This window comes from Falco biarmicus, chromosome Z (genome assembly GCF_023638135.1).
Source record: "Falco biarmicus isolate bFalBia1 chromosome Z, bFalBia1.pri, whole genome shotgun sequence".
NCBI lineage: Eukaryota > Metazoa > Chordata > Aves > Falconiformes > Falconidae > Falco > Falco biarmicus.
The window spans coordinates 76,135,212-76,148,016 of NC_079311.1; the positions used below are offsets into that span (position 1 = coordinate 76,135,212).

General features: G+C 47.0%; 2 protein-coding genes across 7 annotated transcripts in view; one reads left to right on the top strand and one right to left on the bottom strand.

Moving 5' to 3' along the window:
* The window catches only part of KIF24 (kinesin family member 24), a 33,722-nt gene extending 28,518 nt beyond the window's left edge, over window positions 1–5,204 (top strand). For both annotated transcript variants that reach the window (XM_056323881.1, XM_056323880.1), the window contains exon 13: window positions 113–5,204. In XM_056323881.1, coding sequence (XP_056179856.1) covers window positions 113–253 — 141 coding nt within the window. In that variant the 3' untranslated portion in view covers window positions 254–5,204. The remainder of the gene's footprint in view (window positions 1–112) is intronic.
* The window catches only part of UBAP1 (ubiquitin associated protein 1), a 37,577-nt gene continuing 29,449 nt past the window's right edge, over window positions 4,678–12,805 (bottom strand). For 4 of the 5 annotated variants that reach the window (XM_056323891.1, XM_056323894.1, XM_056323890.1 and 1 more), the window contains exons 5-8: window positions 10,503–10,538; window positions 9,852–10,049; window positions 8,281–8,382; window positions 4,678–6,876 (exon numbers count right to left, since the gene is read on the bottom strand). In XM_056323891.1, coding sequence (XP_056179866.1) covers window positions 6,736–6,876; window positions 8,281–8,382; window positions 9,852–10,049; window positions 10,503–10,538 — 477 coding nt within the window. In that variant the 3' untranslated portion in view covers window positions 4,678–6,735. The remainder of the gene's footprint in view (window positions 6,877–8,280; window positions 8,383–9,851; window positions 10,050–10,502; window positions 10,539–12,805) is intronic. The other variant, XM_056323893.1, reaches the window with a different exon arrangement.

Below are 12,805 nucleotides of genomic sequence, written 5' to 3' on the forward strand. Positions count from 1 at the left end.
CAGAATGGAAAACATGCTTTTATGTATTGCTGCAGAGCATAACATGTGCTGATTTTTTTCCAACCTGCTGCTACTGTTGTTCCCTAAACTTTCTGTTTGCCTTCCTAACCAGGATTTTCAGAATTTAGTGACCAAGCTGGATGAAATCTTGGTACTGAAGTCAAAATGTATCCAAACGATGCGAGCCCAGCTTCAGCTCTACTTAGCCTCATCTGGCACTGACATGTCCCTGGAAACATCTCCACCAGTTTAGACCTTCTTTGCTTACCCATGCAGAAGAACAGCTACAGGAACCACCAGTGTTTGCAGCACACTTGGTGCTGCAGAGTGTGAGTGGGTAGGGGATAACTTTCGGTTTTATGTTTGTGATTAGTGTGTTTTTTAGTTAAGGATGGAGAGAATTCTGAGTAAATAAGAGATAACTACTTGGCACCACAAGCTTTTGTATTTCCTTCATACCAGTAGGACAGTGTTCTTAAGAGTAACAATTCAGCAGCCTGCAAATATCTCACCAAGCAGTAGGCAGTCCTGTCCGCAGTATTCATAGCAGCTTCTTAAATGTTAACAGCACTTCTGTGTGGCCAAGAAAATGAGGGGAAAAGAAAAAACACTTTGAAGCCAGACACAGATCTGAACAGAAATGTTCAAAAGCTATCCGGAAAAGTGCTTGCAAACACAAGCCAGGGAAGAGAGAGGAGCTGCCGTTTAAGTACACCAACATTAACTCAACCATAAGTAAATGGAAGTCAAGGCAGGACAAGAAGTGCTGTCACTTTTGGAAGGAAGGTTATTGTTGCATTTGTTCTTTGCCTGGGGAAAACACTCCAGAGCTACTGAAAAAGATGGCTTAAGTCATGGGCAATGGGTGGTTTAGTAAAGACTGTACCAAAGGTTCACCTAGCATGTTACTAAGCATGTGGGTTTCACACTGCTGCCAACAGTGAGAGGCCAACAACTTACACGCTGCAAACAACACCTGATCTCAGCACTATGGCTCAGCTGTAGAGTGCTCATCATCTGGGTTGGCAGAACTGATTTTTGACATCAAGAGAGTGCTTGGTTAGAAGCAGTGGGATTTTAGAAGCTGCTAACGGTGCTGTTACATGAAGCCGGTATTTGAATCAAGAACTACAGAATGATCAGCTGGAGCCCTGCAAAAGCTCTGGTGCTGCAGGCATCACATCTGAACCACAGAACAGGTCCACTTGTGGAAGCCACAAGTGACCTTGAAACACGCTCAGCTGACGTGCTGTGTGAGCGCTCCCACTCCAAAATTTGGGCTGTCGCAGCCATTTCGGTGTCTCAGTAGTGCCTGTAGTAGGCCTGTCAAAGCCTGCTCAGTAGCCAGAAATGCCAAGGGTAAGGGAATGCTGCTGCCTGACCAGCTGTCAATTTTCCTGCCTGCTTCTACACCTGCCCTGAGGAGCCCAGTTTTGGCTGAGCAGCAATACAGTAGTCACAGTGACAGTTTCTGGTGTTTGGTACAAACACTCCCAGGAATGCCACGCAGCGTAGCCCTGGGGAGGCAGAATTCCAAGGGGTGGACCCGTAGCAGTAGGAAGTCCTACATCAGTGCCCTGACTGCTGGGTTGTTTTCAGCACTAGTTAGTCTTCCTCTTGCTACCGAGACTGGATTACTCTGTGGAGCAGAGTCCCTCCAGGGTCTGAGTTTATGGCTCCCAAGACGGCTCTTCTGTGCAGGTTACAGGCCAGTAGCAAGTGACACCTGAACCCAGTTCTCCCAGTCCCCTTTTCAGAAGCCTTCCTCGCCCAGAGGAATGAGGCTCCCAGGAGCAAGAGTGTCAGTGGTATTTCGGTACTTGTGCACAGCGCAGAGTAGTGGCGTTTGGCAGCCACCAGAGAGCTATAAGGCAGCTGAACGCTTGGTGTCTCATTAAAACCATGGAGGGAAGATACGGCATTAAACCGAGCTCCCCTTTAAAACATGCAGCTCTTAGAAAGCCACCCTCCACCTGCGGCTGGTGACAGCTTTCCTGATTGAGGAGAATGCATGGGGTGGGGTAGTCCTTGTGCTTTCTGAAAGCATAAATGGATGTTGTTTCCCTCAGGACTTTCTCAGTGAACATGCAGAGATACAGGCTGTTGGAGAGCTGCTGAGTTTTGCATTTTCATTTGGAGCCAAGGAAAAGGTCAGACTGCTGCAGGATGTGTGCACAGGGCACAGGAAAATGAGATGCCCAGCCAGTAATGCAGTGCTAGGAAGGAAAACTTCACCTCCTCGGACATTTGGGAGATGAGTATTGGTTGATTGTACTGCCAGGCCTTTTAAAGAGCAGCTCAGCCAAGTACACTCATGGGTATTCTCAGTCTCTTACCCAAGCCAGCCATTTCTAAAGCGACACACAAGGAAGAACCATTTTCACAACTGACAGGGCCGTGTCCTAACCTTGGTATTTTTAGAGGTAGTTTTAACAAGACTGATGAGTGACTGAAAATTTCCATGAGCAGAGGAAGTGGGAATTAAGCCAGCTACCAAATCTGAGACAGCTGTGAATCCTGTCCAGCCTGCCCAGAGTGTGAAAAAGGCATGTCTGTCTGGCAGATCTGAGCCCCAGTGCAAGTTCCAGAGCAGGAATTATTTGCTCCCTGGACGAATGGCCAGGAACACTGAGAAACAACAAATAAAACCAAACAACAACAAAGCAGTTTTCCAGGTCTGATAATACTTTTTAAACTAGAACCATCCAGCTAATCCACAAGACTGTACCTTACTAAAGATAAGAATTTATTATCAGTCCGTTCCCAGAATTTTATTTTCTCTACTGAAGGTGGAACTTTACTAAAATAAAAAATAAATCAAAAAAAAAAATCCCTGGCTGTGAAAACCCACACATCCTTGGCAATAACAGGACTACAGACATACTTGTGATGCCTGCATGCCCAGGGAATACCAGAACTGGGCTCTTAGTACACAATGGAAACTACCAAAGGTGTTGCCAAAAATGGTAAAAAATTTTCTCTCCACTCTTAAGGTTTTTACCTAGATGCTGCTTTAATTCTTGTGTGAAAAATGTGTTAAATGAGCATTTTTAACGTGTCATCTCCTTACTGCTGTTTAGTATTGCACTGACACCCGATATGAATGGTTTTCATTTCAACCCGAGGAATGTATGTGGAAGTGTTTGTCATTACAGCAGTCTAAGAGATTAGGAGAGCCTGGCCACGTACAATCAAATACATACAGAACCAAAATGGGTTCACTTTTGTATTCAGCTGCAACAAAGACTATTAATGCTCATGGCAGATGCTTGGTGTTTGAATAATTGATGTTATTTAAAATAAAATTGTTTATTGCAGAACTCTGGTGAATTTTTTTAAGTAAATGTCATCAAAAGATCCATTTGTTTGATTGCAAAAGATTACCTGGGGCTGGAACCAAGTATGAGATCCCCTTCACACCTGGCCTGTTGACACCACATGTTTCAGAAGCTGCCCTCCAGCCACGGGCCCACACAGCCTGCAGCAGCAGCAGCACGACCCTTGCACCAGGCTTTGCTGCACGGCCGGCAGCAGCCAGCTGCCCCCCAGCACGGGGAGCTGCCCAGCCGCACGCCGTGCCCAGCTGCTGCGGACACAGGCTCTGGGGTCAGCCACCCACGGGTGTCCAGCACAGCCACTCTGCTGCAGGAGCCACCAGGCCAGCTGAAGAAAGCCTTGCGGCATGCTGCAGCCCTGGGACACCGGGCATCGGCAGCTCCCACTGCCTGACCGACTGTAGGACCCCAGAAAGGAGTCACCTTCAAAACAAGGTGGTGACCACAGCAGCGCTCTCATCCCAGCAGGTCTCCAGCCATCTGCAGGCAGAGTAGGAGGCCTCAGCTGCTGTGTGGGTGACCGACAGCTCTTCAGTGCCAAAGCCCCTACCAGGCTGCTGCTGTCCGGAATCATCAGGAGGCAGCTCAGGGGGTCTCTGGCTCAAAGCACAACCACCAGCTTTGGCTCTGTCCCTACACTTCCCACAGGCCTTTTTCCACCACAGCACCCAGACCTCAGCTATGCGGCAACAGCTAGGGCAAGGCAGAACAACCTCTGACAAAGTTAAACCGGTGCCAAGTGCCAGGTAGATGACTCAATCTGACCCGAGAATCTAAGGAAATGCCCTAATGTCTCAAGTGTGAGCAGGGACACAGTCATCTGACCAGCTGTCAGCAGGGCAGAGCCCAGCCCCGTACCAGCTACCAGCAGGACCTCCTCCCGTCCAGGCTGAGCTTTGTTCTTGACAGGAAGAGGATGACAGTACCAGAGTCACTAGTGATGCACAGCGCCCAGAACAACATTCGAGTCTCATCGTATTGTGTCACTTGGTACACATTTCTTCGGAAGTGCCTCTCCCCTAGGCCACCAGGTTAATCCCCTCACCCCCCTGGCCTTTCCTTCTGTGAGAAGCCACCCCAGAAACACGCTTCCACCCTTCAGCTACCCAGTGATGCAAGACCAGAAACCTCACTGCCAAAGCAAGAGCAGCATCTCCAGGCAAGACACAGACAGGTCCATAGGTCTCCTTGGAAGGAGGAGACCAGCTTCACAGGTATCACTTCACATCTTACCCTGCTCCACTCTCACCTCCTCAACAGTCTCTACACAGCATGGTTACTGCAGTGGGGTTAAGAGCTGTCCCTGCAGGGGCAGACTGTGAAACAACTTAACACACAGGAACACAATCAAAGAGAATTAGTTTATTCACAGGTTTGGTCTAAATAGTTGTTTCTTTGCTAGCAAGACTTCCTGCCCCTTCATGACTATCTAGTACCAGGCAAGGACTTGTTCAGATGTTAATTCTGAGGAAACCAAAACGAGCAACACAACTGAATGCTCTCAGCAGTAACAGTAAAGCAGTTTAGTTTTCAACTTTTCCGATTAATCAGGAACCCCGTTTCCTTCTTTCAAACTGTCCCATTTCTCACCTGGGCAGGAACACTGGGCAACTGCTTTACCTGCACCCACAGAGGCAGCAGCTGCTGAACAGCCTTCTTAGGCCAACACTTTAATTTCACTCCACCACCAGAAGCCGGTGCAGCTCAGTGCTACAGGATATGATGCAAGGCAATCTGCCCTGGTTCTACTCATCCATCTCTACATCTCCTAGATACTTGCCAGCTACATCACCCCTCAGCATCTTTTTTTTAAGTAAAGGTATTTAATTAATATAGTTGAGCACCTCACAGAAAATTCCAGGAGTTAACACTGGATCCAAATTAGATGTTCTGGTCATATAAAAAACATAACTGAGATAAACGGCATCTCCTTTGGGGTCCTGATGAGCTAAAACCACCTACTGAAAAACCTACCGAAACAGGGAACCAGCTGAGCTGTCCTCCCTTCATGAAGTCCAGTGCTCCCAGTTCCATGCTGTAATGGGACTTTGGATTCTTTGGCTTGGCTTTTGCAATCAAACAAAAATAAGCCACCGAAAAAAGAAGCATGTTCCAGCACCGCAGCCACCTGCCCAGAGACCTCTGGTTGTTCTGCCCAACACACAGTGTTCACACGTGCCTACGGGTGCAGGCAGCACCTGGGCAGGCAGGATCCAGCAAGTTCTTCATCTGCTGAAGCCAAAGGGCATGAGAGATGGGAACCATGACACTGGGAGTTATATTTGAGGGTTTTATTAGTTATTCTTCTGCAGATTCAAAATACTTAGCAAATTACTTCAGTAAACTTCCTCAAGACTGCTGATATTTCATGTATTTAGAATTTGAACAATGTACAGTGTAATACTTTGAACTATCAAAACCAACCCAAAACCTGATTCTAGTACTAGATGTTATTATGTAATTCTATAGCAGTGTGAGAAATGGAACTAATGCAGTGAGTATATTTGTTTTAAAGAAAGTGCTTGAAAGAAACCTCCTGCATCACACTGAGTAGTATTTAAAACAAAAAGATAACTGACTTCCTAGCATCACATTGTCTTAAATATCCTATGGGCCTGGGGGAATTAATATTACAGAGACCCCAGCTCTCTGCCTTCAGGTTCCAGAACCAACACAAGCTGCAGGTCCAGGCAGTGTTCACAGCTTACCTGTTTCAAGAGAACTTACACACCATTCAGCACTGGACACTCATGTCTGGCCTTGTTGGATGTTGTTGGATGCATGGGTGGGAAAAAAAAAAAAAAAAAAAGACCAAACCCCACAAAAACCAAAACCACACAGGAGGAAGAGCTTCTCTCTTTATGCATAGCGGCAGTTTCTGAACCAGTGTTTTACTAAGTTACTAACTTTCAACCAAAAAATAAAACTCCATTGCACTAAAGGTCAAATGTAACCAGTTAATCTGGACTGTGACACAGTCAAGTAATTCAGTACAAGCAGACAAGACACCATGAAAGCAGCTTCAAAGAACCAAAGCATCCTAGTTTCAGAACCAACTTAATATTCTTCTGTCCAACTCCAGTGCAACAGTGAGGGGGGGGAACCACTCCCGTCTCTACCTATGTACAATTCCAGTAGAGGCTGGGTAGTCTGAACTCTCCGTGGCCAAGCTGGAAAAAGGAAACTTAGGAAAGGACACTTTAAAATTTTAATTTAAGAAAGAAAGTTGCTTTCAGTTGAAAGAGAAATGCTGGAGTGATGCATGTGGGCAGGCTTGCTCAGTCACTCTCCCATGTATGTGAAAGGCCGGGCTCCTTCCTGCCGAGAGCAAGTCACACTGGATGTCAAGGTGGTGGGGCTGGTCCTGCTCCATCGCAGCTGAGAACCCAGGAATGTGTTTTCAGCTGGCTCCTGCACGGGCCATTAGATCTTCCAAAGCATCGTCTTGGTCATTGTTATGTAATAATAAGACCTCCTTAATGTCTTTTATTTCAAAGCCCATTTCTTTAAATTGGCTCATTAGCTGGAGAAGTTCTGTGATCTGAAAAACACAGACAGTCCCTTATTTGCAAGAGAAAAGACAACCAGTGCTTGGCAGAGGTTTAGCACTGAGCCTGTCGACCAGGCACCCCACGGAGCAGATTCCTTCTCCCTAAGTACAGCCTGGCCCAGAGCCAGCAGAGCCCTGGGTGCAGTAGCCCACAGGGCCTCACCTTCAACCCCCCCGTGTCTTCAGCTTTGCGTTTCCAAAATCCTTTTCAGCATGGGCACCAAAGCTCAGTATGTGGCGGTGTCTCTTTTCCAGTAGGAAATTTAACAGCCTGGCCCAATCTGGGCTCCCCAAAATGCCGATTAATGGTACCCTGCTCCCCACATCCAGCAGCTCCTACTGCATCTGAAGATTTTTAAAGTTAAACTTTGACTTTGGGAAACAGCTGACTAGCCCTTGCTATCAACTGGCTTCTCAGATCCAGGGCAAACTTGGGGGATCAGCACAAATCCTACTGGACAAACTTGTACGACACTACCAACATTAACCACTAATCCTGCCTGAGCTTTGAAAAAATAGAAGTGACAAGTTAGTGAATCAGCTAACCAGACTTTTTATGAACTCTCTGCTGTTTACACTGCCTCCACCCCACTCCAGGGAAAAAAAAAAAACCAACCAGCAACAAGCAAGCAGGTTGAAATGAGTGATCAGGGGATTAGCCATTTCCAATTTTAAGGTTAAGCCAGTAGCAAATGCATTTCCTGAACTCAGTCACTTCTCCCACCTTCACACTGTAGTTCCTCTGTTTGCAAGCTCATCATTACATCCAAAACAGACAGGAAGGCTTATCTGTGTCTGGAAGGGCTTGGTTTGCACCTCTAAAGATTTCATGTAACAACGTGGCACACAACTGGTTGGCAGACTTCAAAAAATCCTGCTGTCCTCTGCCCCGGCTACCCACTCCTGCCTCTGTACCTTTGGTGCCGGTTAAGTAGCCAGACCCAAAAAACCTATTTTCCAGCTTCTTGCAGAGCAAGCCGTAACCCAGTTTGCCGAGCAGCCAGGCAGACATGTTCATACAAGGCGGAACATTCAGAGCTGGGGCAGGCTGGCAGGGCTGGAAAGATAATCTGCTGCTTCTGAAGTTGACCGTCTTTGTACAAGCACTCACCCACAGAACAGCTCTGTGTTCAAAACATTAAAACTAGAATATGCTGGGTCTTTAAGAAATCCTGTCCCCATAACAATGAATATAAGTGAGAGTAATACAACACTGCAGAAGAATTCCAATGCTCCAACACGTATTTGCTTTATCACCACAAGGATGTCCCTTAGCAGTCAGTTTCAAAAAAACCGCAGTATAACCTAAAAGCCAGAACATCAGCCAGAGGAACTGCTGCTGGAATTCCCCATCGCAGCACATTCTCTCTATTGCTTAAGATGTTGTGCCCTCACCTTCTCCTCTGAGCACTGGTACATCTCCAAAGCTGCTTCAACAAGAAGTGGATCAAAGCCCTTCTCACAAAGCTGTCCATGTGCAAACAGGTAATCCAAAACCTGTGTGGAATGAAAAAAAAGAAACTTAAGTTTGCAGAGCGGCCTTTATCACGTGTGGTTGAACACCATCTCTGTGCACAAAGAGGTTGAGCACAACTCTACCCCAAGCTTCATCAGAGACTGAGATAACGTCCTTCCTAGTACAGCTGAGATGCTCTTTGTGCAAGAGCTTGTTCGGAGAAAAGAAGAGATGAGCCCTTCCACTCTTACGCTCTCCCACCAGCTCTGCACATCATCTTCCACTCTATTCAAAGCAGGCTCAGAAGCCTATCCCTAGCCTTCCGTGCCCGACACTGAGCAGAAGGCAGAGGTCTGACTGTGACTTTTATCCTCCCAAGTTTTTAAAATGCAACTGTAGGTCCAACAGTCAAGATGTGTCAGCTTTTAGCTTCCTCTCAGACGGCTGCAAAAACTGATGCAATCTGAAAGCAGTCAGCCTATTAAGATCAACCCAGCATACTGGTGAGCAAGCTGCAAATCCCAGGTCACACACCCACAAACTGCTATCAAGTTTCTTAACTGTCCTCAGCTTTCAGAGGTATGGAGAAAGGTCAAATAGGTAATGCTAGGTATGCAAAAGAACACAACCTGCAAATACAGCACGATTTAAAACCACCCTCGTAACAGACTTTTTTGCACTTGATACTACAGTTCACTCCAGCACATGGCTTAAATCACTTTTGATGCACAGGTAGCCAGCAAGCAAATCAGCTCCACAAGCAGCAGCCACTGGGACACTCCTCCCCAGCTGGCACAGTCCTGCCAGGTGACGCTCTGCACAGCAAACAGCCTGTCCAGGGTCAGCATAGAGTGTTTAGCCACACTCTCTGCCCTTCAAAATGTTTGTGTGAAGTGGACCCAAGACCCCGAGCTACGCTTCACGCTGCAGTGCTTTATGCGTTGTGACCTGGTTTTAGCAAGCGTTGGAGGCAGCACGAGGCAGGCTCACAACCAGAGCACAGAAAGTGGGTCAGTGGTGCCTTGCAAGAGCCTTTCAGGGCTGTCTGAGCCTACAGGGACCAATCTTTCCACAAGAAGAGACTTTGTAACCCCTAGCGCTCAGCAAGGGAAGCTGACTGGTTTTTTGTCACACAACGCTAAGCATTGCATGGAGCTGTGCTAAGCTTCCTCCCAATGGTTCTGTGGTTTTTGGGAAGACCCAGTACATCTCCGAGCTTTGCACGGGGTTAAGGGCCCATCCCAAGCTCAGTGCAACTCTGACCCAGCACACACAGGAGTGGCTGACCCAAGCAGTCTCTCAACAGAAACAGGAGCAGACTCTTTAGTTTTGAGAGCCTTTACTGCCAGGTGACAACTACCCTAGTGGTAAACATCACAGCGGCTACAGGCTGCAGCCCCCCTGCTACAATGAAAGTATTCCCACCCTATCCATTTTGCAAACCCGAGGTTGTTTGTCAGCAGTATCAGCATCCAATCAAGGGTTTCTTTCCTGTTGCACAAGCTCTTACCTGGTCTATGTCCTGTCCCTTCTTCTTCATGGCTTTCAGGACATTCTCAGGTGAGTACCCCATGTTGACAACTGTCTCTACGCACTGCCTCTCGCTAGCAGAAAGGACCTGTTGTAGCTCAGGGGCGAGGCCACCCGACCACTTTGTGCAGTTGGTGTTATTGGGCACTTTAGACACTGTGAAATTTTGGTGCGTTACCTGAAGGGGAAAACCCAGAGGCTGAGGTGATGGTCATCTTTTGCATCCCCATATGCTGTTTCTGGCTAGTGCAGAACCAGACTACCCCATATAATTAACCAAGGAGGCTTTCTAGACTGCCTTTGGGAAGTTACTCACTGTTAAGAGGAAACCAAGTGGTGCACATAGTCTGCCTCCCACCATACTCTTTTTACCCTCAAAACAATCAACAACCCAGATTCTTCACAATACACCCTCCCCGGTGGGATCAAAGCATTCCCATACCCAGCCTTTGCTACAGTGAAGGTCCTTATGATACTGTGAAACCCCGAACCTCAGGGGAAGCGTGGAGCTTGCTGCCTTCACCCCAAGTTTACTCATCACCTATGATTTTTTTGTACTCAAAGGAACACTACTTCTGGAGATTCTCAGAAACACAATTCAGAGCAAGCGCACAGGTATTTGGGAACTTACCACAGGGATTTCTGCTTCCTTGTGGTCTGGGTGTACCTGTTGGGCAACACATAAATAAGATGACTACAAACATCATGTGTCAGTGAGCGGAGCTTGCTACAGATGGGGGAGAGAGCTTCTATAGGAGAGATCTGGTAGTAAGTCTACCATACTAGGGAGACACGTGGTCTGATCAGGCTTCCATATGTGAGATGCAGACATTATGCAGCTGTCTGCAGAATCACAGAATCATTTAGGTTGGAAAAGACCTTTAAGATCATGGAGTTCAACCATTAACCCAGGACTGCCAAGTCCACCACTAAACCATGTCCCTAACCACCGCATCTACAAGGCTTTTAAATACCTCCAGGGATGGTGACTCAACCATCTCCCCGGCAGCCTGTCCCAGTGCTCCACCACCCTGTCAGTGACAACGTTTTTCCTGACACCCAACCTAAACCTCCCCGGCACAGACCGAGGCTGTCTCCTCTTGCCCTGTCACTTGTCACCTGGGAGAAGAGAATGCTAAAAAGAGCATGATTTTTCTACAAACACCCAACACTTGGTTCCACTCCCTGCATGCCAAGGAGGCAAGGTCATGTTCCCTGCTGTACACCATCGCTAAGAGATCAGCAGTGCAAAGTCAGAACTTTGCCCCATTGAATCTGCCCATTTCAGTTCATCCATTTAAAGGTCTTCCTGCATTTTAAATAGAAGTAGAAAAGACTGCAAGAAATCACTGTAGACCAAGAGCTTTAGTTTTTTTGCATTTCTTAGCAGTTATTATGATAATGTAGATTGCCTGAAAGCTTGTCCACTTCTTTCAGAAAGACATTTTTTAGGCCCAAATTAAGCAACAAAAAACTTCATAGAAAACCAATTCTGAGAAAATCTATTAGGATTTTGATAAATTCCATTTATTTGGAAAAAAAAAAAGAAAGAAAGAAAAAAAAACCCACACCAAAGAGGTTTTGTTCTGTATTTTTGACCATTTTAATCTCCAGGGTAAGAATTTCTCATCTAAGAGATAAAGCCTGAGAAACCATATTCAGTCTGATGGACCTGTTTACCCAAGAACCTCTCCTCACTGTGACAGAGAGGTTCAGAGCTCTTAGCACACACCCTATCAAGGCATTTTGCCAGAGCAAAAAGCACTAGAATATGGCAGACACTGAAACAGCTGTCTGGAGTAGCCCTGAAATCAATGGAAAGATGATGGTTTGTTATTGATGCTGCAGCCAGGAAAACCAAAACCACTTCTGAGGCCAGAAATTCAAGACTCTCAGATAACCAACTTCTCCTCCTTAATCTACTTGACAGCCTGTGCCTGTGGTCAGTGATTTCCAGAATTAACACCTAAAGGAGTTGCTGGGGACAAAGCCAGGTCACTCAGCAGCTGCACTCCCTTACATCTTCAACTTGCACTTCAGTGCCCTTCAAACAGACACGCAGTGCTTTCAGCAGAGGTCTGCACACTGTGCCTACTTGTAAGAGACTTCTACAGAGGCCAGGAGCCCTGCGTGCAGCTGGTGTGCCCATACACATCAAGCTGCTGTAGCGGTATATATTCTGAATGGCTCACCAAGAGTGCTCCATCCTCCCATAACCAGAGAATTCTGTACATGAATTGCATCATACTAGTCAGGTCTCCGACCGCTTTTGTTTAATTCCAACCGGTTGTCTTAACTAGTGATTCCTCCCTCTAATTCTGCAAAAAAATAAACCCCAGTGAACTTAAAAAAAGACAGGAGAGAGGACCACCCAGGACAGAGGCAGTGCAGCTTCAGAAAAATCACAGGTTTATCTCCATGCAAAATCTTCTAGATCCAACTCACTGGTAAAACAAACTCCAGTAGTAACTCCAAATCCAAAGTTACAATTTCTAGTCGGGGAGGCGGGTGGGGTGGGATAAATCGCTGTGGAATATACTGGGACATACAATTGTCTTGAGACTTTTTAAAAGGCTGGGCAGAGAATGGAATGAGAGCAGCCCTGAGGAGAACTTGGAGGTGTTGGTTGGCTGGCAAGAAGCTCAACATGACCCAGCAGTGTGTGCTCACAGCCCACAAAGCCAGCCGTATCCTGGGCTGCACCAGAAGCAGCAGGGCCAGCAGGGTGAGGGAGGGGATTCTCCCCCTCTACCCTGCTCTCATGAGACCCCACCTGCAGTGCTGCGTTCCGCTCTGGGGCCCCCAACATAAGAAGGACATGGATGGACCTGTTGGAGCAGGTGCAGAGAAGGGCCACAAAGTTGATCAGGGGGCTGGAGCACCTCTTCTATGAAGACAGGCTGAGGGGGTTGGGGTTGTTCAGCCTGGAGAAGA